The following is a 26,014-nucleotide window of genomic DNA, read 5'->3' as shown; positions in this document are numbered from 1 at the left end:
CTTGTGTCAATGGCACAAAATGGGCCCTATCTATGCCTACTTCCCTGGTTAACCCATTCCTCTTCATTTTCTGCATTATTGTCAATTAGCATCAGGTTTTGTTATATTCAACATTTTAGCAATAAATTGGATAGTCATAGATGGAAGAAAATTTTCAAAGGACAGAAAAATGGAAGGGTTGAGTAGTTAACACAGTCAGAATTTGAGTTCAATAAAAATAAAAAAGGTGAATTACATCTAACAACATGGCATTTAACAAATGTAAGGTAAAAATATGGATTCAAATTTACAAAATTAACTGCTTGATCAAAGGATTGTGGGAACTTGTCTAGAAAGAATTCATGTTGAGAAGACTATAAGGGTTCAGCAGAATGAAATCTCAGCATGATCCAGTAGTATGATAGAACAATTCAATTAGTCCCCAGGAAGACAAATCAAGAACTTGTAAAGAAGAAGATTGTAGTTCCATTGTCCTCTGGCCTGATCAGCCCCCTAATATTAGCCACACAATATTAGTTCGTGTTCTGAGGATTTATACTTTAAGAAAAACATACACAGAAAGAAAATGGCCACCAAGGGAACTTGAAACAATGCCATAAAAATTCTTTGAAGGAACTGGGTGTGTTTAGTGTGAATAAAAAGAGGCCTAATGTTTTCTTCAAATATTTAAAGGTCTCTCAAGGGACAAAGCACATAAAATCCTTCTACTTGGCCTCAAAGAGCAGAATTATAAGTAATGTGTGAAAGTGACCCAGAAAGGTATTTAGATTCATATTAAGGGAAAATCTTCCATTAATTATAGTCATCCAAAAGTAGAATGCACTGAGGAGGGAGTGTGGTTTCCCCCACTGAGAGTCCTCATGCAAAGCCAGAATGACATTTTGCTGAAAATGGATTTGGAAGAGTTCTTATATAGGAAGCTTGAATTAAAATAATTGAAAAAGCTTTGTAAGTGCTTACTGTTGTGCATAAGGGTTCTGTCTTGCTCTTAGAGATGACCTAGGATAATCAGTACGTGTTTTTGCCCTATGCTATATTTCTGCAGACCAGGACATAGCAAAAATGAATTGAATAAGGGCACTCTTTGCTGTATCTAAATCCCCAAAGTTTAAATGTCCTTATTACCTCTCCCTCCATGGCAGGGAGTAAAGGAGTGCACAATAGAACTCAGTTGAGTCATCAGTTCAGCTCTTGTTCTCATCTTAGTGTCTATCAAATTTCCTCTTCTTTTCTTCTGATCTACTTTTCTTTGTTATTTGTTATTTGGCTTTGCAGGTTATAATGAACACCATCCTATCCAACCTACAACAAGTAAGTGTTTTTATTTTCAAATCAACTTTGACTCCTAGGTCATTACTGAGTCCCAAGTCTTTTCTTCCTCCCCCAACTCCTATAGGTAAGCCCCATAATGCCAGTATTCCTTCCCCTTTAGTCAATTTAGAAAAGAATTCCCCTCCCCCAGGACTGTCTTTTGAGACATTTTGAATTACCCATCATTAGAAATCATCACAAAGACACAAGAAGAGGGTTAGACATACTCAGAGGGGTTTTCCTATTACTACTGCAATTCTATGAAGAAAATGTTCCAGGTGGGGAAAACAATAGACTCCAGATCCTTCTGACCCTTCATGATCCAGAGACACTATTTCATTTCCTGGGATTCCCAGACTCTTTAATCTGAGATTGAATGGCGATAATTTAGTAAATGATCCCCATGGGATGGTCAGGGGAATGAATAGTGGACCTTAGCTCTTTAAGCAAGATTTCTGAAGGAGTATTCATGATGGTATCCCTTGTACCCCTAAATTCTGTTAATAGTGTCAACAACGGGACATACTTTAGCCAATGTCCTTATGAAAGGCTCCTCCTGTGAGAATCTAGACAGTTAAGTCAAGCAGAAGTATTTGTCCACATTCATTCAGTCATTTGTCAAACACTTATTAGACATTTCCTACATGTGGAACACTGAATTAATGACCACATAAATATCATGATGACACCAATTACCAGCAGTTAACCCTGTGGGCAATTTTGGTTTCTCTCACTCGTCAATATTACTCCTCTTCCTCGATTTTTTTTTCTTTTTGTTTACAGCTTTTAGTTCATTCACTGCATCATCATTTACAACTCCCTTGGTGTCCTCAGGGCCTGGAACCTCCACAGGTAGAAATTTGGCAACTTTACTACCTTGGGGCATGCCCACTAGATCCACATGGAATCTGGGGAGAGAATATGATTATGAAAAGGGAATTTGACTTAATCTTCAAAAATCACCTTATTCTAAAAAAAAACACTTCAAATAAAAGGAAATCAACATCTAGTATTTGGGGGAGGGAAGGTGACTTTAGTGTGTTTTATATTTTAAAGCTCTCCCCAATACATACCTCTTCTCCATAAAAAGAAAGACAAATTCTGGCAGTTGATTTAATAGCTAATAAAAAATTCTTATAGTTATTTGAAATGAGCTCATATGTCCCATACAAAACTTAAAGTAAAGACCTAGGGTATTCTGACAGGAAGGACAGAGACTGACAAGTTTTGCTAGTAGCGTCCAATTACATAAATTATCTGTTTCCTCCTATGATTATTGAGCCCCATCCCTCAAGGGATTCTGGGACTTTTCTCCCACATCCAGTAGTTGTCTCCCCAATTTGAAAATTTTCGTGCTATGGCTTTATTAATGATTTCCATTCTTCATGGTTTATCCTCAGTTCCTGTGAGAACCTCTTTCCCTCCAGATGCCTTTTCAACTCCATCACCATTCTCCACCACCTCAGGTACCTTTAAAGGGTGTACTTGTTATGCATTCCCAGGAATGTCTTATTGTGCTTAACTAGGAGATGAGAAGACCAATGAAAGAGGAATAGGCGAGGACGGTTTGGGAAATGGGAGAGGCTCCTTGAAATGGATTTCAATGGGGGCCGTGGAGTGTGGGTTTCCCAGTCAGTGGGTATATTTGTGTGATGTGGCTGGGGCTCAGGCATGGGTATTTTTTGTTCTTCCCCTCCCATAGCGGATAACCACACCTTGGATCCTTTCACACTAAACTTCACTATCATCAACCTGCTCTACACAGAAGACATGGGGCGCCCTGGCTCTGTCATTTTTGGCTCCTTAGAAAGAATCTTGCAGCAGCTGGTGAGATTTCCCAGTCCCTGCCCTTGGGATGGTACAATGGAGAAAGAGCACTGGTTCTGGAATGAGAGGATCTGGGTTCAAATCCCATTTCTGATGCTTCTTGCTTGTGTGACTTTGGGCAAATCAACCAACATTTCTCAGTTTTCCTCATCTGTAAAATTAGAGAATTGGACTGGAATGGAAGAATAAATAAATGAAGGAATAATATTTACTAAGCACTCCCTATGGGAAGCATTGTGCTAACTAAGCACTGGGAATACAAATAAAAGTAAACAAGACACTTCCTTATATTCTAATGGGAGGAGGAGGTCCATAACAGCACACTAGCAGGATCTGGAAAAGCAATAGAGTACATGCTCAAGGTGGGATGGTGTCCTATTGTTTGAGAAATGTCATGGAGATCTGGTTCTAGAGAAGATAAGGTAAAACACCTTTCAGAGTCCAAAGTTGGGGAGAGGAAAGAAGATGAGGATGACCACCAGAGTGCAGGCAGTATTCTATGTAGTTGATAATAATATGGCTGCTAAGGTTTTTTCCAATCCTTGATTTATGATCTCATGCACCCTCCCATACAATAATCTTCATTCTTTGGACTCCATCCTTGTAAGGTATATTTGTGCTCACTTTTTCCTCTTTTTTGGCAGCTCAATCCCTTATTTGTGAAAAGCAGTATTGGTTCCTTCTACTCTGGATGCAGGCTAACGTCACTGAGGTGAGACCCAGGAAGCTACCATTTGGGGTCCTAAGATTGTCCTCTCTGGACCCACATGCATGCACACAACCAGAGCTCGGAGTAGACAAGAAACCAATATAGGGTCTCCATAAAGTGACCTTTTTTCCCTCCATTTTCAAATTCCCCAGCTGTTTTATATTTATCTCCCTTGTCCATGAGATCCTTGGTCATCCCACACTGTTCTCTACAGAAGTGGTGTGGGTTTATCAGTGTCACTATCAGCTTTTTCCATATCATCTCAGACATCTCAGTTTCACTGCCCCAATAACCACTTAGTCATGTCATGTCAGTTTAGCACCAAGCTTTAGGAGACTTTATCAACATTTCCTTTCTAGACCTATGAAGGACGGCTTAGCAACTAGAGTAGATATTATATGTACCCGTTGGCAAGATCTTGCTAGACCTTTCCTGGACAGAGAAAAGGTTTACTGGGAGCTGAGCAACCAGACCTATGGAATCACCAGGCTTGGACCCTACGTCCTGGACAAGGACACTCTTTACCTCAATGGTGAGTTATGTTATGGAAGCAGAGATTGGCTCCTCTGTGTGTCATGTTCTCTGATGTTCTAATTCCAAATTGTCTCTTATCTCATTCTCATTATGATTTGGCTCTCCAAACATCCCTAATTTTATTCTCATTCATCCCTTGTCTATTCAATTATGCAAAACAGATACCTACTTCCCCAGAGAACCTGTTTTTAGTTTTCTTAATTGTTTTCAATGAATGGCAGTCACCAAGCTCTGACTTTGGTGGTATTTTGTTCAACATATTTAACAATGACTTGGATGAAGACATAGATAAAAGGAAGCAAATACATAAATGACACAAAATTTATTGATAGGGCGGTAACTACCATGTTGCAAAGAATCATGATCTAATCAGGACTCAATTCACTTGAGACATGGGCCACACTTAACAAAATGAAATTTATATGCTCATCTTCATTAAATAAGTTTTTAAAAAATTAACTGTAAGAACCCAGAATGAAGGCTCATTACTAGACAGCACTCTGTGGGGGCTCTCATAAACTACAACCTCAATATGAATAACAAGCTCCATGCCAATGACACAGAGCAATTACACACACACACACACACACACACACACACACACACACACACACACATGCAATATTAGGATGCACAAAGGCAATTTTAATATCTGGAAGATTAAAAGTAAAATCCTACCATCCTCTGGACTTATCAGATTATATCTGGAATATTGTGTCCACTTTTCCCATTACAATCTAAAAGGAACTAGGGAGCCCTGTGAAAGAGGGTGATTATGGAATGGAATTAATTTCTGTTCAATCCATTTTGTTTTTAATGAGTGCTTATTTTGTGTCAGCCATTTTGCCAGGCTTTGAGGATATAGAGAAAAAAAAATCAAATTATCTTTACTCTCTACTAAGGGAAAATACCATGTATCCAGAAACAAAAAGAAATGCAAAATATATTCACAGCAAATACAAAATCATTTCAAGAAGAGATCACTAATAGTTGAGGGCATAAAGAAAGATCTTGTGTGAAAGATAGTATTTAAGATAAAACATTGAAAGGATTTCAGGAAGTAGAAATGAGCATGGGAGAGCATTATAGGTATGGATGACCACTTATAATTCTATAACCAGAAGTTGGAATGTCACATATGAGTAAAATGTAACAATTGTAAGAAGGGAATTAGGTGAAATAAGTCTAAAAAGGCCCCTTGGAGCTAACTAGATTCCTTATTGGCTTTAAATATCTAATAGAAGCATTTATATTTTATTCCCAAAGCAATCCTAAAGAAGGGAATATGCAAATTAGAGCAGTGAAGCTTCTTGAGGAAGTGAGTGACAAGATCAGACCTGTGTCTTTGGGACATTAATTTAACAACTATGCAGAAGATGGGTTGGAGTGATGAGACGAGTCAGGAAAACCAGTTTGGAAGTTGTTATGAAAGCCTCCTAGTGGTGATGAGGATGTCAATCATAGCGGTGGCTATGTGAGCAAATGTGAGCAGTGATGTAAAAATGGAATCGATGCTAATTTTCCAAATTGGGGACAAGAGGTGAGTTAGAAGGACATAAGAATCCCATTGTGCACATGTTGAGTTTCAGATGAGTTTGTAACATTCATATGGACATCTCTAGTACTCATCTAATGACATGGGAATGAAGTTCAAGAGACAGATCAGGTGGATTGTGTGGATCTTGTATTTGTCTGCTTAAAGATGATGATTGAGCCAGGAGCTGATGAGAGAACGTCCAGGAGAAACAGTGTGGTCAACAGTGTATACGTAAAAAGGTAAAAAAGAATGAGTACTGAGAAAAGGATTGGATTTAGCAGTTTAAAGATTCTTGGTAAACTCAGATTTTCAGTCAAGTGATAGAATCAGAAGTCAGATTGCAAGAGGTTGAGAAGTGAGTGGGAGAAATAGCTTTTTCTAGATTGTGAAAGGGAGAAGAGACATAATGATAGGGTAAGGGGATTGCAGGATCAAGTGAAAGGGTTTTCTTTTTTTTAGGGATGGAAACATCTTTTCAGGAAGTGGAAAAGGAACTGGTGTATTTGACAAATGTCCCCATGTTAATCCCAATGTTTGGGATAGATATTGACTAAATCAGGGCTTCTTAAACTTTTTCCATTTGCGACCCCTTTTTGCCCAAGAAATTTTTATGTACCTCGGATCTCATAGGTACATAAAATACATATACAAGTCAAACATTTACTAATAATAAATCATAATTTTGAAACTCCTACATTTAGTTACACAATTCATTAGATCTCAACCTACAATGTAAGAAGCTTTGGACTAGAAGGTAGCACAGTTAAGTGGTTTAAAATGGTAGAATAGCTGGACCTAAAGAATAGTGATTAATTATTTAATACCAACTTGAACAGAGGTATGTAGTATTTTGTTCTAGTGATAATTCTTTTATTTTGTGTTACTTTTAAAAGGTAAATAATTTGAGAAGAGGCATAAATCACATGCTTATTAATTCTACAGTTAATCCAAAGCTTTAGGATTGAACCAATGTATTAGATGACAGAGCTGGGATCCCACAGCATCTGAATAGGCTAGTATGTTGGAATCAAATCTAATAAGGTAAAATCTAATAGGGATAACAAAGCTTTATATCTGGATTCTGAAAACCTACTTTGTGAGTGTGAGTTGGAGGAGGTGCTAAACTTGTCTGAAAAAATTTAGTAAGTTTAACTCAACACTCCAACACTCCACATGGCTCAATAACATTATATGATAAACAAAAAAGGTTAAGAAAAATCTTATGCTATAGTATGAAAGGTAAAGTATTTTATTATCTTCAAGGGATTAAAGGACTGTCACAAAGAAAAGAGAACAGACTTATTCTGCTTGATCCCAATGGGCAGAACCAAAAATAAAGTTGCAATGATGCAAATTTTAGCTTGATATAAAGAAAAATTTCTTACTAAGTGGGATAGCTACTTCAGGAAGTAGGTTTCCCTTCCCTGAAGAACTTCAAATAAATATTAGCTTGCCATTTATTGGGAAAGTTGTAGAAAGGATTCCTGGTCAGTTATAGGTTGGATCAGGTCATTGCTTCATTTCTATGTTTCTGTTAATCTTTATTCTTGGTGTGTTGAAAAATGAGGTTCTACACATATATATTGTACCTAGGATATACTATGAGATATTTAATATGTATGGGAATGCCTGCCATCTAGGGGAGGGGGTGGAGGGAAGGAGGGGAAAAACTCAGAACAGAAGGGAGTACAAGGGATAATGTTATAAAAAAAATTACCTATGCATATGTACTATCAAAGAAAATGTTATAATTATAAAAATTAAAAAAAAATTCTTGGTGTGTTGAATTTCTTCTATAAGCCAGGAGGGTGGGGAGAGGAGTCTGACAACAAACCAGAGCAACCATTCTAAAGATTTGCTCTGCTCTTTGTTTAAGTAGGGCAGAATAGATCAAGGACAGTTTCTTTTTATATTTGTCATGTCATAGAGCTGGCAGGTACCTGGAAGAATTTTTTTCGACCTTTCCCCCAAACAGCAGACACCCAAGATCCCTACAGATAGCAAACTGAGTCATTAGGTCTTCTGTTGTTCTCGATATGAGCCTCTCAAGTGTTCTCTTGGTTCTTTTCTCATGTGATATTTCTTTTCATTATCTGTCCTTTGTTTTCCAGGTTATAACGAGTACAGTCCAGTCCAACCCATGATGAGTAAGTGTCTCATTATACAGATATGCTTTGATTCTCAGGCCAGCTGTGATTGCTGAAATTGTTTCACACCTGGAAATGATCCTCAGTATGACTGAGAAAAGTGAAGTTATCTTGACTTTCTTTAATATCTGTGCACTCGTAACTCACTTGAGTGTTATTAGAAAGGACTTCTTCCTACAATAGAATCAGCTGTGGAATGAGTTTAATTCTTCAGGCAGATAGTGGATATCCATTTTCCATGGGTACTAGGGAATTCCTGATTTATATGCCCTCTTAGGAGAGTTCCAGTCCTGAAATTCTGTGTGGAAAAGCTCCCAGGTAGAAAAAAAAAGACATTTTGGTCCTTCTGGCACTTGTATGACCATATACATTGCCTCAGTCTCTGGGATTCCCATTTCCTCTATCCAAGGTTTTGTGTTGATAATTTAATAAACTTTCCTAATAGGAAAGTCAAGAGGAATTGACATTTCACACACAAACATCAATTGTAAAAGTGTACCTGGAGTAGGAATTACATGATGGGATGCCTTGAGACCTTTATTTCATTTCTGCTAGCGATGTTACTAGCAGTGAAAGTGACTTAAGCCAGTGAAAGCCCCTGATGTGGTCATTCAAGGAGTTTGACAGCATTATTAATCATGTCCTGCATATAGAACCCAGAGATGGTATCTAGACAATAATCATTAATTAATATTTTAAGTGCTGGGAATACAAAGAAAGGCAACAAAACAAAACAAAACAAAACCCAGTTCCTATACTTGAGTTCATAATCTATGTTGCTCTGTATGTTCACTTCTTAATAAGAATCCTTCTCTGCAGCTTCTGGGCCAGCCACTGGATCAACCTTCACATATTCCCTGCTATCTACAGAGCCTGGAGTCTATACAAGTAAGAGAATGGCAACATCAGTATTTTGGAAAGTGCCCTTCAAAGCTCTTGAAGAAAAAAAATAAAACAAACTTAGACTTTTCAAACAAGCCTTTCTTATTCTAAGAAGTAGAGGGTAGGACTAGATAGGAAGTGTGACTTGACATGTCCTCTGAGTTCTCCTGTTGCAAAAACCAGACTAAAATTTAAACATCTGGTCATTTACAGATAGATCCCTTCAGGAATAAATCTTTGTATTCCACTCAAATGATGAAGGAGGGGCTAGGAAGCCTTTTGCAAAAGGCTGTTCTGTTCATCATTTGCAACAAAAACCTTTAACCCCTGTCCTTGATACCCCTTGTGGTAATTCAACTTTATAATCTTCTAGAATATGGCTCTCCACTTGATAATCTTCCCTGTTAGATTGTGAGCTCCTTGAAAGTAGGAACCATCTTTTGCCTCTTTTTTGTAAGCCTAGCACTTCTTAGCACAATATCTTGGACATATGTTCTTTTGATAGATCAATCTTGACCAAGCCAAGCAAAGTCCATCTGCTGTTCTTCTCTTGGTTCTATAATTTTATCAGTTGTGATTTTAGCAATGGTTTTCTTTTGTCCTGATTTATCCTCAGCTCCTGTATCCACCACTTTTGCTACAATAACACCTTCTGGTCCATCACCATTCTTTACCACCACAGGTATGAGCTGTAAGCATTTCTGAATCCTTTCCTGGAATGTCTTAATGAGCTTTGTCACAAGATTAGTAGTTGGGGAAAAGCTAAATAAAGCACAGTTGGGGAAATGGGGAATCTTTCCCACCAGAGACATGAGTGGAACCAGGGTAATGAGTTTTCCTTCCAGAAGGAAATAGAACAGCAACTGGGTGTTCTGCTTGCAGACGGGACTAATGATCTCCTTCTCTTACTTCAGTCAGCAGCACTTCTAGCTTGGAATCTTTCATTCTGAACTTCACCATCACCAACTTACTCTACACAGAAGACATGGGGAATCCAGGCTCTGACAAATTCAACTCTACAGAAAGGGTCCTTCAGCGCCGGGTTAGTCTCCTCCCTGACTATCCATCCCCTACTTGCACAGCTGCTTTCCTTGTTTGGGAACCATCTTCTCTTATTCCCAAGTTCACCCAATGTTTTCCTTCCTTTGCCAGATTGGTCTCTTGTTCAGGAAAAGTAGCATTGCCCCCTTCTACTCTGGATGCAAGGTGATTTCTCTGAGGTAAGAAATCAAGAGGATAAGAAATGAAACATTTTCCCTCCATCCTTGAGAATAAACCTCTAATGGAAGTATGGATAAAAAAGCAACTTGTTCATACACTTTAGTCTCTTTTTCTTAACTTTCAAATCCCAAACTACTTTATTCCATTCCTCCTTATTCTTGAGTTCTCAGGAAAAATAATCCCACTCATAAGTTAATGATTTAGAAGAAGCAGTCCAATGTGAACAATGTTCTTTCCAATTGGGATTTTCTGGTTGCTCAGTATTCCCACAAAGATAATGCTTGTTCATTAACCATTCCAAGATCCATCAGTCTTTCCCAGGTCATCTCAGTTATATATTTATCTCTATACCCAGAATCCCTATCATGTTTTTCAGCATCAATTTAATGGATGTCCATGTCACTTTCTACATTTTTTTATCCAGACCTATGAAGAATGGCTCTGCAACTGGAGTGGATGCCCTGTGTTCCCGTCACGTTGACCCTACCAATCCTGTACTGGACAGGGAGAGGGTTTACCAGGAGCTGAGCAGGGAGACACATGGCATCTCCAGGCTGGGTCCCTACACCCTGGACAAGGACAGTCTTTATCTTGATGGTGGGTTATCTAACTGAGCCAAAATCTTGGCCACTCTCCCAGTCAGTCTTCTGACATAATTTTAGTGTCATTAGCTCTTCATATATTAAATAATTATTTTTTTATCTAGACCCTAATTCCATCCCTACCTTGAACCTTCTATTCCAATTTTTCCTTCATTCAGCTAATTGCAAAAAAATAAGACCTACCCTTACCTGATTCCCTATATTGCCCAATACTTGGTGCCATGTGTTATAGGCACAGAAATTTGATCTTTATTCTATTTTGTTGTTGTTGCAAATTTATCCTTTTATGTAATTGGTTGGGGACTTATATGGTAGCAAACAAAAGTACAGATAACATGACAATAGGAACGATGGTTGTCTAAGAAGTAGAATGGAATCAGGAGCCTGAGCCCTGATATTTCTCTCAGCTTGATCGTTGGCTAACCAACATATGGTCTTTAGTTCTTTCTTCTGTAAAATAAAAAAAAAATCTTGGTCAAGATGTGGTCTCTGTCAGCTCTAAATTTATGGTCCAATAATTTTAAGTTCTGTGTTTAGTTTCTTTTTTAAAATCAAGCATAAGTTTATAAGTTTGAGACTACATAACTAGACTGGATTTTATTTCAAATCTTGGAGATTTTGTTGACAATAAGCTCAATAGGAACCATCAAAGTGACATGGCAGGCAAAAAAAAAAAAAGGAAAAAAAAAGAAAACTCATAACTTAAATTCCCTCTCATGAGGCAAATTGCAACCTATCTAAAACCTATTGTCTTAGAAAATTTTCTGAGACTGAATTATTTTTCGGGATCACCCAATTCATTCAGTGAAAGAAAGAGGGTTCTGAGTTCAGACCTTCTGACTCTGAATTCCCAGCTCAAATCACTTTGTAATCATATATCTCTGGTCATAAATGATTAGTCTACAATAATAGAAGTTTAGTACGCTGAAAAGCTACTGAAGGCATTGACAGACACATTTTCCTCTGCCTTGTCGGGTACATGTCTGGAGCCTTGTATCTCATCTTAGGGCTATGTTTTCAAAAGGATTTTGACAAGGTGAAGCAAGTCCATTTTGAGAAGCCCCAGTTTAGAGAGAGAACTGGAAACTATGGAGTAGACTGGGCAAATAGGCAGTGCAGAGATGGTGTCCTGATCCTAGAGACAGGAAAAACTGAGTTCAAATTCTGTCTCTCAAATTCACTAGTTGTGTGACCTGGACAAGTCACAAGTTAATCACTCTGATCCTCAGTTTTCTCATCTGCAAAATGGAGATAATAGCACCAACCGCATAGGTTTATTGTGAGGATAAATGTCTAAAATGTTTTGAAAACCTTAAGGCACCATAATAAAAATACCAGTCATGATGATGATGATGATGAAAATTATCTTCATTTATCATTCTTCAATTATCCAGAAGACTGTCATGAGGAAGAAGGTTTGTGTCTACTAGATCCCAGAAGGCAGTATGAAAGTCTGCATTTGTTCCCACAGAAAATCACTTCAAGCCACATATCTCTCTGATTTCTCTATCTTCCTTGGTGTCAGACAAAAATGTTAGGCAGTAGACAGGAGAATTTTCTTTCTCTCCCCACAAGAAGCAGGTTTGATAGAGGTACTGACCAGTGGTGAAAACTAATTCCTTCTTTCAGCTGAGCCTCTAAGCTGCTCTCTTCCTTTTCTTCACTGTCCATTCTTTGTTTTCCAGGTTATAATGAGCACAGAGTGGCCAAACCTACTTCCAGTAAGTATTTTGCCCCACCATCAGCCATCTGTGAGTCCTAAGCCTTGTCATTCCCTTCCTGACCTGCCCCCAGTGTGACAATCTTAACCACATGTGGCCTGTATTAAGGGCAATGCTCCCTGAAGTCCTTTCATCAGTGAGGAATTTCAAGCATGGAATGAGCTGCTTAGGGAGACAGTCCCTTCCCTATCACCAGAGGTCTTCAGAGGGAGACTGGAAGTGCCCAAGGTCACAAAGAAGGAATTTGAATTCAGATTCTCTGTTCCTAAATCTAGCACTCTTTCTAACACATGACAACAATGGGAAAAAGAACTCTAGGTTGCTCTTTCAGGCCTCCCAGTTCCTTTTTCAGTATTTGGATGGTAAGGAGTTTCCTAGCTGTCCCCACAAGCAGGTCAGATGGATCAGCTCTTCACAATCGATCCTAAGCTCTGTGATGGAGAAAGAGGAGGGGTAGGGATGAACTCACATGATGGTAACCTTGGGAGCTCTGATCTCAACTTGCCTGATTAATGGAGTCACCAGCAGAGACTCTCAACTCACATGCCGAAGAAAGGTCATGAAGCTCAGTTTGGCAGTCACTGGATGAATAGATTCTGTCAGCCATCCATTGAATAAGCTTTTCCTCAACAGAGGTCTCTGGACTGGGGTCTAATGACCCCAAATTCACTGAGTTCTCTACCTGAAGGCAACTGTGGCCCCTCTCCATCTCTAACATTATATTATAGAGGAGACAAGTTGGATTCACTGGCTTCTGAGGTCCTTTATAACACTTTATTATCCATGACTCCATGCCTTTTTTGGAACTTTTTTCTCTAACTCCTAGACCAATCAACAACCACATCAATGTCTTCACCCTCTAATGAAGGCCTGAAAGTTAAATAGATAGGGGAAATGCAGCTGCTTCTGCCTCCTGTAGACCAAACATTCTGGGGAGAGGCTTGCTGTTCAAAAGTTCCATAATCTCTCTCCTAAAATATAGTTGCATCCCAGAGAAAGGAACCCTTGGAGTGTGGGATTTGGTGTGGCACCCCAGATCACACATCACAAAGACCAGAGAGAAGGGGGAGAGAATAAATGTATTATTTCATAATTATAGAGAACTCTCAGAGGAACTCTACTAATGCAAAGTTAAGCACATTCTCTGCAACTTACAGTCTTAGAGAGTGACTTAGAGCAATAAGAGGTTAAGTGATTTATTCACCTAACCATTATGTGCCAGACAGAAGATTTGAGCCTGGCTCAGTGATTAATAAACTATGCCTCTGTGAAGACCGGAAAAGATTGAATTGCCTAACTCTGCCCTTAACAATTAACCAGAACAATCATCATAGAAATTGGAAACGAGATACTTACGTATCCCTCTCAAAAGGATGATTCAAGACATTCCAGGCCTACTAAGTTTTGCCAACAGAATCAACCAACCAATCAACAAGTATTTTATTAAGTCCATTGCACAGGCAGTGTACTAGGTCCTGGGGATAAAAATATAATGATTGAAACAATAGTTTGAGTGAGTGAAAGGAGTATACAATTGAAAGTGGGAGTTTACAGTCTAACCAGCCTGTATCTCCCAGTCCCTGTATACTTTGGTGACTGAATCCCATAGCTCAAGATTGAGAGTACCCACAAAGAGACTCAGCATCCAAGTCAAGAAGAGTATCTCCCCCATATCTCATGTTCATGATAGTAATATGTGATGTTTATAATGATCTTTTCTCAGATTCTCCAGTAACCACATTCATTCCAGCAACATCTCTGGCTCCCTCACCATTCTCCAGCTCCACAGGTAAAAACCACCCAGCACCTATGTTTATTTCCTGGAACAATACTAGATGTGACACTATTAGAAAGTAGATAAAAAAACAAAAGGGGGACATTTAAAAGTGGGAGCTATCCCATAAAATGGCCCTCAGTGGGGTCCAGCTTCTAAGTTTTTCTCTCAAGAAGGAACAGAACACTGATAGCTGGGTATTGATAGCTGGGTATTTTCAGATGCACTGACTGATGTGCCTTAGTTGCCGGTACAATGACTTCTCTCTTTTTTTCTACAGCCAGTGGCCACAGCCTGGAGGCATTCACCTTGAACTTCACCATCACTAACCTGCTCTACTCTGCAGAGATGGAGCATCCAGGCTCCAGCAAATTCAATTCTACTGAGAGGATCCTACAGCGTCTGGTGAGATTACCCCACCTCCTGCCTCATCTCCTGCCTCTACAATTGTATTCTTAAGGCTTTTGAGTTCAGCTACTGACTAGCCAGGATTCATCTTTCCCTTTCTTTGTCAGCTTGGCCCCTTATTCCGGAACAGCAGCATTGGCTCCTCCTACTCTGGATGCAAGCTGATGTCCCTGAGGTAAGAACCAGAAAAATTTGAGAGTTGAACAATTTGTTGAGAGTTTCTGCTCTTTAGCATTAAAGATTTCATAATGGGGGTGTTTTTAAATTGGGGCTCATGAGGTATAATAGCAAAGCTCTCCACATACTCCTCCATGTTTAAATTCCCATATTGCTTTCTCTCCATCCATCTCTGGTCCATGGGTTCTCAGGAAAATACTTTTCCTTGTAAGCACAATTTATGACAAAAGTTTATATAGCAAGATAGTTCTTCCCAGTGGGGATTTTTGGTTATTTAATCTTACCAGAAGGTAAGCAGACATCCTGCATCAATCTAATCATCACCTGCAACCCTCTCCTACCACTTCATTGTCCCTTTATATGAGTGCTCTCTCAGGCTAATTTCTTAGCACCAGTGACTGGAGCTTCCAACAATATTTTCTTTCCCAGACCTATGAAAGATGGATTAGCAACTGGAGTGGATGCCTTGTGCACCTATCGGAGAGATCCTAACAGCCCTGTCCTGGACAGAGAGAGGGTTTACTGGGAGCTGAGTAACCAAACATATGGCATCTCCATGCTGGGTCCCTACTCCCTTGCTAAGGACAGTCTTTATCTTAATGGTAAGTAGACTCACAGAGGCAATTCCATCTGCCCCACTTTCTCTTTTGTTATAATCTCAATATTCACCTTTCCCCCCTCTTTATTTTAATCCAATCCCTAACCTACCCTAGAACCATTATCTACTCTATTCCTTGTTGAGGTTCTTATATAAAACAAACTCTCTCCATAGCACTTTACTGGAGAAATGATTACTCATGACTCCTGATTTTTTGTCATTTGTGGAAACCTTATAGTCCTAGCCAATACTTTTATTTTAAAACATAAATGGCCGATATGATCTTTTGTTTTTATATCAAATACATTTCTCAAGAAATTTTCCTCCCTTCTAGAGAGCCATTTCTTACCAAGAATTGGGCAAAAGAAAGGGGAACAATTTAGCAAAACTAACCAATATAACAAAAAAGTTTGGCATTATATATAATATTCTACTCCTGTAAATAAAAGGGTGATGGTGCCTTCTCTTATTTATTCTTTGGGCCCAAGCTTGGTCATTAGAATGCATTTGTTAATTTTAGCATTGACTTTGATGGAGAACATTGCTTTTTTTTCCCTTCTGGAGTCCAGACTTGTGTTTTCATCAGTAGAGAGAGAGACTCCCAGGGTGTAAACTCCCCTTCTATGAAGATGGGCAATTCATCTGTTACCTCAAGTTTTACAGAATTACCTGAAGTATTGTGAAGTTGAGACCCATGATCATGTAGCTAATGTGTTTCTGAGTTCTAGACTTGATCTCAGGTCTTCCTGATTCCACATCTGACTCACTATCCTCTACACCTTGCTATCTCTCGTAGCAAATAATGTTAAATGTATAAACAAACAAAGATGGAGAGGATAATTGGCTAATGCATTACACAGAATCTGTGTCCAATAAAACCTCAATATGTTGAAAAGATTGATAAAGACTAGCAAGGTAAATTTTATCAAAGATAAAGGTACAATTTTGCAGTTAATCTTAATAAATGCAAGATGCAGATGAAGTAGAACTAGCTAGACAAAGCCTTTAATACAAAGAAGAATTGGGGTTTTAGTGGATTGCAAGGCCAATTGGAGAAAGTCCTAAAACCATGTAAAATATTAGGCATCATGGAGATATATCATTTCTAGAAGGAAGGATGTGATAGTTTTGTTGTCCCTTAATCTAATCAGGCCTCATGTGGTGTATTGTATCTAGTTCTAGGCCCACATTTTAGAAGGAGCATTGACAAGATGAAGCATGCCCAAAAGAGGGTGAATAAAATGAGGGTGGAAACTTGATACTGTGTAATAGGAAGACTAAGAAAACAGATTTTTCTTAGTATAAAGGAAGAAGTTTCTAAAAAGCAAATAAATAATCATAATTTATTATTATTGTAGCCTTGATATAGGATTTTAAAATTTGTAAAATACTTGAAAAATATTATTTAACCCTCAATCCTGAGAGGCAAGTGCTATTATTACCTTCATTTTATAGGTGAAGAAGTATGTTCCAGGATTAGGAAAGAAGGAGGGAAAGTTAAGAGAGAGAGAAGGGGTTACACTCCAGACCAGTGGTCCTCAAACTTTTAAAATAGGGGGCCAGTTCACTGTCCCTCAGATTGTTGGAGGGCCGGACTACAGTAAAAACAAAGCTCACACTCTGTCTCTGCCCCTCAGCCCATTTACCATAGCACCTGGCCCTCAGGCTGTAGTTTGAGAACCCCTGCTCCAGACTTTCTTCCTTCTTAGTGTACTGAATACTTCCAATAAGACAGAAGGCTGAGGAAGAGAGTGACCAGAGACAAACCAGGCTTGAATGATCAGAGGTTTTGCTCTCTGTTGTATTTCCAAAGACCAGAGAATAGCAAGAGTGTATTCATTTAAGTACCTAATGTCAAGTTCCTGAGGGCTCCAACCCCAAATTCCCTCTCCCACTCCTACCCCGCTAGCTACACATTTCCTTTTTTCTATCCCCAGAACTGACCCTCAAGTCAAAGAGCTGGAGAGGGGAAGGATAGTATGGAAGTTCATCCCTTTTCCTCTCCTATTAGCACATCCTCCAGATGCAGTGAGGACTCAAATTGAATCATCTGCACTCAGCTGTTCTCCCCACTTTTATCCTCTCTGATAGTCTCTTTTCCTCCTTCCTTTGAGTAGTGTGCTCCTTCCTTTATACATTTTTTTTGTTTTCCAGGTTATAATGAACACATTCCAGTTCAACCCTCAACTAGTAAGTATTTAAACATTCGGATTCCTTTTAATTTCTGGATTATGTTGGAATCTCAAGTCTTGTTTCCCTGGATAAGGACCCCACTATGACTCTATGAAATAGTTGTGGCTTTCACTGTAGTATTTGGTCCTATGGCACACTCAAGCACAACAAGAAAGATATCTCTCTTGTGGAATGGCTACATGTAGAAATAGTGAGTTCTTTCTTCATCACATGGAAATTTTCAAATGGATATTCTGGGATTATTTGTCAGGGATCTTGTAGAGTTTCTGTGGAGTTGGTGCCCTCTGAGGTCTCCTTCAACTCCAAAGTTCTATGATTTTGGAAGGGAAAAGCCTAAGACCTCCAGAATCAAGCTCTTCCTATTCCAGAATTCCAAGTTCCTCTCTCATAGGTTGGATAATGATTACTAGTCAAGCTTTCCAAATAGGGAGGTAAAGAAAATAGGCAGATTACACATTTTTAGGAGAGAGTATTGAGAGTCTCACATCATGAGCTGCTATGAAGTCCTAAATTTCCTCATTCTTCCTCTCAACATATGTATAAAAGATTTGCTGATGATACACCTTATCTGATGATCATATGATAGGTTCCTATTTTAGGGCAGTCATCAGAGAAATTTGATTATGTCCATTCAGCCATCTTGAATAAATCTTTATTAGTCACCACCAATGTGCAGAGCCCTGAACTCATTCACATATGGGCCCAATCAACATTCACATTCATAATGCTTTTCTAACCATGGTTTCTCATGAAATTATCCCTTCTACAGCTTTAGGAGCAGGGACTGCATCCTGGTCTGCAACCTCTCTGGGGCCTACAAAACCGGGAGGTTCCACAGGTAAGAACAGCGTGATTTCAGCACCCTGGAGAGCCACCATGGGACTATAACTACTGACTGAGGAAATAATGTCTTTTAAGTCCCAACTCTTTCAAAACTTCTTCATTCCAAGAAATGTTCATTTTTCAAGGGAAGGAAAGTCTACATGTGAGACTTGTGTCCCATGTTCCAGTAGTCAGATCAGATTGTAATTTTTGGCAATTTAACAACCTGGAAAATCTCTATGGGAATGAATCCACTTGTCCCATCTAAAAGCTGAGGAGAGTGAAGGACCAGGATATGCCATTTAGGAAGCCCCTAAACCAAAAAGGTTCCCCAATAGATCACTGTTCTCTCCTACTGTGACTGAAACTCTCTAGCTCAATTTCTATCTGGAGATTGTAACATTTTAAGCTAGGCTAATTGAGTCATTCCCTTCTCTTTGAAGTTCATAGTCCATTCCCCTCATAATAGCATCCATATAGTGATGTTCTTTTCAGCTCCTGTGCCAACTGCATTCACTCCAGAAACATCTCTGGTTCCTTCACTGATTTCCATCACCACAGGTACCAATGATCTGCATCTATTATTCATTCCAAGGAAAATGTTCATTGGGAATGAAATTTGAAAATGGGAGATGAAGAACAAGGGTGGCATGGGAAATGTTCCCTCATGGGGACACTGAAGTGAGCCGGGATGTTGAGCCTTCCTTCTAGAAAGGAAGAGCACATTAAGAGCCGGGTGCCCTTGGGTATGCTGATGTACTCAAGCTTCAGATATGAAGGATTCTCTCTTTTCCTCTGCTACAGCCACAGGTCACAGCCTAGAAGCTTTCACACTGAACTTCACCATCACCAACCTGCTCTATACAGCAGACATGGGAAACACTGGGTCCAGTAAATTCAACACCACAGAGAAAATCCTGCAGCACCTGGTGAGATGCAAACTACCACAAATATCCTACTCCTTCATTCTCTTTATCTGTGAGATTTCCTTCTGCATATCTTAGGTTCTAGACAGAAATGTACTTCCCTTATGAACCATCTAAGTAGCTTGATGAATAATAATATTATATAGCACTTTAAAATTTGCAAGACACTGTACATTTGATCCTCATAAAAGCTCTGAGATGAGTGCTATTTTCACCCACATTTTATAGATGAAGTAGTTGAGGCAGATAGCTGTTAAATGATTTGCCCATGGCCACACACAGCTAATAAGTTTCTGAGGCTATATTTGAACTCAGGCTTTCTTGACACTCTAGGTTTTATCCTCTATTCACACGGGGACATCTAACTATTTCAGTCTTGATAGAGTGCTGGACTTTAAGTCAGGAAGAACCAAATTCAAATGTCACCTTAGATACATCATTTCTTTTCTCAAATAGCATTCTACTAAAGAGTTGTGGTGAACAAATGAGGTAGCATGGAGAGTGCTTTTTAAATCTTAAAGCATTAAAAGAATTTTGTTTCTAATTATTATTCCCTTCTCCTTCCTTTACCAGCTTGACCCTCTGTTCAGGAATACCAGCATTGGCTCCCTCTATTCTGGATGCAGAGTGATATCTCTGAGGTGAGATCCCAGAAGCTTAGAGCAATTTTGATGAGGGTATATATTCTCAGCTCCCAGGTACACAGCTAGGGTTCAAGTTGAACAAATACAAAGACAATTCCTCCCTATACTTCTTCCCTGTTCAAATTATACAAATTGCTTCATCTCTACCACTCTGACTTGGATACTTAGAGCAGTGATTCCCCTTGTAAGTCATGATTTGGAACAAATTCTCTAATGTCAGATTCACTTTAATGAAGATCTGTGGTTTGCACAAGAGGCCTACCCACACCATAGATGTGGAAGTTCATCAGTCTTCCCAGGGTCAATTTCATCTTTTCTCTTGGTGGCTCAAGCATCTCAATTTCATTGTTCCCATCTTTGTGATACCCCCTCGATGTCTGTGTCATCATTCCAGGGTTCTCTATCAACATTTCCTTTCTTAGTTCTAGGAAAGAAGGGTCAGCAACAGCAGTGGATGCTGTGTGCCTCCACTGGAGAGAACCCAGCGTCCCCTTTCTGGACAGAGAGAGGGTTTATTGGGAGCTCAGCACCCTGACAAATGGAATCACCAGGCTTGGCCCCTACACCTTGGATAAGAGTGGTCTCTACCTCAATGGTGAGCAGCTCTCCTGTGGAGAGTAAATCATCTCTGTCTCTCTTCCAGTGCATCTTTGTACAATCCTAATACTAAATTCTACTGTTGTCTTCACCTCCCCTAGAACCTTTTCTTCTCATTCATCCTCTATTTAGCCAGCTGCATAAAATAGACCTTATTCATACCTATTTCCCTAAGGTGCCATTCCTTCTTGTTTGATATTGCTTAGTGATAGCTATGGAATTTATCAAATTTCCCTTCTCAGTTACTCCTTAGAATAAGATTTCTAATATAAATAGGTATCTATTTTGTGGGATTCTTTGCTGTTCAACATTCCTATCCACATAATCAGTATATCACTGCCACACAATCATCAACCATTTCCATAAAAACTCAGGCAAACCAATTTTCACCTTCCCTTAACTTGGAGGTCCCTGCATCAGACTCTCTTGACAACTAATTTCTTACCACATATAGTATGTCATGGACAGGTCCTACATGCATACTTGCATAATACATACATGCATGCACACACATACACACACATATGTGTGTGTTACGTATGGATAAATGAATGGGCAAGTAGGTACCAGACCTGGAATCAAGAAGATTTATCTTCCTGAGTTCAAATATGGTCTTAAGACACTTACTAGGTATGTAATCCTATGCAAGTAAGTCATTTAACTAACTGTATGCTTCACTTTCCTCATTTGTAAAATGAGATGGAGAAGGAAATGGCAAACCACTTTAATGTCTTCATCCATAAGCCCAAATAAGATCATGAAGAGTCAGATATGACTGAAATGACTGAAAACAACAAAAATATATTCATGCACACACATATACATACATATGTATAACATACATACTGTGTTAAAGTCAGGTCTAATAGACCCATTCATACACAAATATATGAGTATCTCCTTGTACATGTATATGGAAAATGCACATGCATATATCATATATATATACTATTATATATGTATGTATGAAAAAATATATATGTATGTATATGCCCACAAAATAAATATAAACCGATACTGGAAAAGTACAAGCAGCTGGGGGAAGAGCAGCTTAGAACAGACTTCATGCAGAAGATAATATCTGATCTGAGTGCTAAAGATGATCAAGAATTCTAGAAAGCAGAAGTGAATACAACATTCCAGACAAGCAGATGCAAGATTACTTTTTGTTGGTAATGCTGTACAGAATTCATTTTTGGATATGAACTACAGATACACTAGGTTCTCCAGACCTAAGTTTCTAGGGAAAGAAATTATAGGGACCTCTCATTAACTCTGAGTCTATCTTTACTCTACCCTGGGTCCATCTCTACTCTTAATCATCTTGAAGCTTCCCAGAAAATTAGGAGACTGGGAAAGGGACTCTGGAGATAAGCCAAGAAAGAAGTCAGAAAATTTGCTTCATTGGATTCCAAAGACCAGGGAAAATCAAAAACGTATTGATTTGAATGTTAATCTATATTTATACAGCTATAATAGAGATTTCCCACAGTTTTCTCCAAAATTACAAATTATTTTCTCTACTCTTCATGTCAGAGGGTAGAAAAAATTTTCATCTCTCCTTCCCCAAAGAGCAAATCCCTTAGAAGCATGGGGTAAGGAAACAGTTCTCAGTGTGACTGTTCTTCTCCCATTGTGTTACTAGGGAGTTCTCTTCCTTTTCTTTCAGCCTTGTGATCCCTCTTACTTATCTGTCCTTTGGTTTCTAGGTTATAATGAGCATGATTCAGCCCTGCCTGCTACCAGTAAGTGTTTTGGCATTTAAGTTCCCTTTGGATCCTTAGCTTCATTCTCTCTATGACACTGGAAATTGGAATTTGATTTAACAATATGAAACATTTGTAGCTTTGCTAGTACCTTCACTTAATAAGTCTATTCAGGTATCTTGGTAAGGGAGGAAAAGCCCTACAGGTAGAAAGGGTTACCTCAAAGAAGTAATGAGTTCTCATCCCCGAAGATCTTGATCACAGGCTTGATAGCTGTTTCTCAGGGATACTGCAGAGGGAATTTCTCAACAAAATAGCATCTGAGGGCATTTTAAGTTCTAAGATTCTCTGAGGAGAAGGTCCTTCCCTCCTGTGAGGGAAGACATCCAGGGAAAAAAGTCATCCAAGATTGTTCCAACCTTTCCTGACTTGGGGCTATGAAATTTCTCTGACAGAATTTGACTGATGGTGACTTGCTAAGTTATTCCCACAAAAAATTGTGGGTGAGGAATTCATAAATTCATAGGTGAGCCTCAACTCTGTGAAAAAGTCATAAGGAAGCTCATAGACTTATATCTTTTGCATGTAGCCTTGATTTCTACTTAGTAGTCCCTAAGCTAGACAGTATTGTAGCCAAAATGGCACATTGGTTCATTCATTGAATAAAAAGGCCCTCCTCCCTCATTCTCCTAAATGGAGGCTGGGGAAGTGCTGTGTTGATGCTTTGATGAGCTCTGTGTTAATAAATAATCACAGTCTTTGATTCTTTTTTAATAACACTTCCTTCTGCAGCTTCTGGGCTAGGCAGTGCATCAACATCTACATCTCCTCTTGACTTCACGGGGAGAGGAACCAACACAGGTAGGAATATGGTATCTTCAGTACCTTGGAGAGTGATCCCAACAACCTCCCTTTTCTCCTCCCCCACCTCCCAACATTACTGCCTGACCCTAAGCTGGGGAGAGAAAATACTTTCTAAAAGAGGAAACAACTACTAGGCCTCTTAACATCTTTAATTGTTTCAAAAAGCATTCATCTGTCAAGCCAGGGGCAAAGGAAGTTAGGACTATATGACTTGTCATGTTACCTTGTAGTCCTGTGTCACAGGGACTGGGGAAAATGTTATTCTTTGTCATTTAATTCAGTTCAACTCAGCAAGCATTTATTCATCTACTACATGCCAGGCACTGTTCTGAGCACTCAGGATTCAAAGCCAAAAGAAAGAAAGAATTTTTGCTCTCCAACAACTTATTCTTTCAATATGCAAATAGCTTAAATGCATATAAAATATATACAGAGTGAAAACAAAGTTATTTCAAGGAGATAGAATAGGGAAAGAGCAAACAACTAGGGAGGTCTGAGAGGGTCTCAGGGCTGTATTCTGAAAAAAGCTAAGGAGTCTGAGACAGAAGTAAAAAGTTAAAGAGAATGCCGGGTCAGAGCAATATCTTTGGAATTTATCACGAGACCTTGTATTCCTCTTTGAAGGTGAAGAATGTAGCAACCCAGGCAAGAAGCCCTAGACCTGACAAACTTTAGTAACAAGGATCCTTCACATGGGGCCCCATTTCCTTCTACAGTGGTTGAGTCTTACCTTCCACTTCTCTGGATTGAGTTCCCACCCAGTAGCACTGCCTTCCATCCTATTATCATGGATCCTGCATATCCAATTGCATTCTGGTCTTGGTAATGGTTTTTAAATCCTTATATTTTTTTCTCATCAGCTCCTGTGAAGACCACATATGTCCCATCAACCTCTTTGGCTCCACAATCTTTCCCCAGCACCACAGGTAGAGAGCACCTTCGTTTCTGATTCATTTCCTGAAGTGTCTTACTGTTTTTAGAGAAGAAATTAGGAAGCCAAGAAAAAAGGGAATTAGGGAAGGAGAGTTGTCTCCTAACAGACCATCAGTGGGACCAGAGGGCTGAATTTTCATCCCAGGAAAGAAATAAAGACAGAATCCACAAGCTATCCCTAGTTATTCCCACTGATGGTCTAAAGGCTCCAACATGGAATTCCTTTACCTCTTCTCTTATAGCTGGTGGCCAAAGAATAGAGTCTTTTACACTGAACTTCATTATCACCAACCTACTCTACACAGAAGACATGGTGCAGCCTGGATCCACCAAATTCAATAGCACAGAGAGAATCTTGCAGCGCTTGGTAAGCCTCTACGATTCCTGCCCCAAGTCCCACCTGCACAGCTTTCTTCCCCTTTCCTTGGTTCCTTACCTGCCTGGATCTGAGCACACTGACCTTCTCCTTTCTTTACCAGCTCAGTCCATTGTTCAAGAGAACCAGCATTGGCAACTTCTACACTGGGTGTAAAGTGGCTTCTCTGAGGTGAGGATCCAGAAATTGTAGGATGGAAATTGGAGTGTGGCCCTTGACCCCTCAGGGATACAATCCCATCCTTCACCCCAGGCTCTCCACCAAGGGGGCTTCTTTACACTTAAGTATCTTTAGTTCCATTTTTAAATTCCCAGATTGCTTTATCCCTGTTCCATTTATGCATCAAAAATGCGATTTCCCTTTTCAGTTGCTCCTTAGAACAAGAACTCAATTATAAATAGATTTCTCTTGTATGAGATTATTAGCCATTTAACACCCCTACTCACACAATCAGTGCACCACTGTCACACAATCATTAACCATTTTCACAAAAAATCCAGGCATCTCAATTTCACCCATGTACTGAGTGGTCCCCCCATCAGGCTCCCCAGCATCCAATCCAGTACTATATCTCCTATCATCAATGCGTCTTTTCCCAGGTCAGAGAAGGAGGGATTAGCAACAGGAGTAAATGCAGTGTGCACTCATTGGAGAGATCCCACTAAATCCATTCTGGACAGAGAGAAAGTCTACTGGGAACTGAGCAACCAGACACATGGTTTCAGCAGGCTGGGCCCCTATACCCTGGATAAAAACAGTCTCTACCTCAATGGTGAGTATTCAATCAATAAAAAGGAACTCAGTGCTTGGCTCAGGAGATGCAAACACAAAGAAGGAAATAACTTCTACTTATAAGAACCTTACATTCCAGTGAAAGAGGGCACAGGGACATATGTAAACATATTGTATAAATTTACAGCTAATAAACACAAATGTATAGAAAACATCTTAAGTATAAAGTAGTTTGGGAGGGAAGGTGGTTCTAGCAGGAAAAACCTCATGAAGATTGTGCTTGAGCTGGGTCTTAAATGAAAAGAGGCATTCTGAAGTAGAAGTAAGAAGATAATATATAGCAGACTTGGAGAATGTCCAGAGTAAAGATAGGATGATGGGAGATGTTGTTTTGTGAGGAAAAGAAAAAAGCTAGTTTGGCTGAATTGCAAGCTGCAAGAGGGGGTGGAAAGAGAGGCTGGAGCCAAATTGTAAAGAGCTCTAAAAGCTAAAAAGAGTTTAGGACTTAGTCCTAGAGAATAAAATAGGCAATTGGGAGTGTCACTAAAGATTGATTGAGAAGGGGAGTTGCATGGCAAGATCTGGGTTTAAGAAAAATTATTTTTAGCAGTAGAGAATATAGTGGACTGTATTCAAGGAAGGAAGACCAATTAGAAAGCCTTTGTAATAGTCTAGGTAAGAGAGCATGAATTATGGTGGTAGTTGTATGACTAAAGGGAAGAAGTTAGTTGAAAGTCATAAAGGTAGACAGGGAAGACTTGGCAACTTATTGG

At 39.3% G+C, this 26,014-nt stretch overlaps 1 protein-coding gene across 1 annotated transcript in view; it reads left to right on the top strand.

Moving 5' to 3' along the window:
* MUC16 (mucin 16, cell surface associated) overlaps positions 1-26,014 on the top strand; it is a gene marked incomplete in the record, with an annotated part of 203,838 nt that overhangs the window by 156,565 nt on the left and 21,259 nt on the right. The window contains 29 exon segments of the mRNA XM_074301797.1: positions 1,276-1,311; positions 2,095-2,163; positions 2,712-2,777; positions 3,014-3,138; positions 3,783-3,850; positions 4,207-4,379; positions 8,030-8,065; positions 8,885-8,953; positions 9,564-9,629; positions 9,862-9,989; positions 10,100-10,167; positions 10,593-10,765; positions 12,456-12,491; positions 14,215-14,280; positions 14,546-14,670; positions 14,781-14,848; positions 15,280-15,452; positions 17,603-17,638; positions 18,411-18,479; positions 18,944-19,024; positions 19,268-19,392; positions 19,963-20,030; positions 20,456-20,628; positions 22,340-22,375; positions 23,129-23,197; positions 24,061-24,126; positions 24,376-24,500; positions 24,613-24,680; positions 25,109-25,281. Coding sequence (XP_074157898.1) covers positions 1,276-1,311; positions 2,095-2,163; positions 2,712-2,777; positions 3,014-3,138; positions 3,783-3,850; positions 4,207-4,379; positions 8,030-8,065; positions 8,885-8,953; positions 9,564-9,629; positions 9,862-9,989; positions 10,100-10,167; positions 10,593-10,765; positions 12,456-12,491; positions 14,215-14,280; positions 14,546-14,670; positions 14,781-14,848; positions 15,280-15,452; positions 17,603-17,638; positions 18,411-18,479; positions 18,944-19,024; positions 19,268-19,392; positions 19,963-20,030; positions 20,456-20,628; positions 22,340-22,375; positions 23,129-23,197; positions 24,061-24,126; positions 24,376-24,500; positions 24,613-24,680; positions 25,109-25,281 — 2,634 coding nt within the window.

Source organism: Sminthopsis crassicaudata, chromosome 1, assembly GCF_048593235.1.
Source record: "Sminthopsis crassicaudata isolate SCR6 chromosome 1, ASM4859323v1, whole genome shotgun sequence".
Taxonomy (NCBI): Eukaryota; Metazoa; Chordata; class Mammalia; order Dasyuromorphia; family Dasyuridae; genus Sminthopsis; species Sminthopsis crassicaudata.
This window is presented reverse-complemented; position numbering and strand designations above follow the sequence as displayed.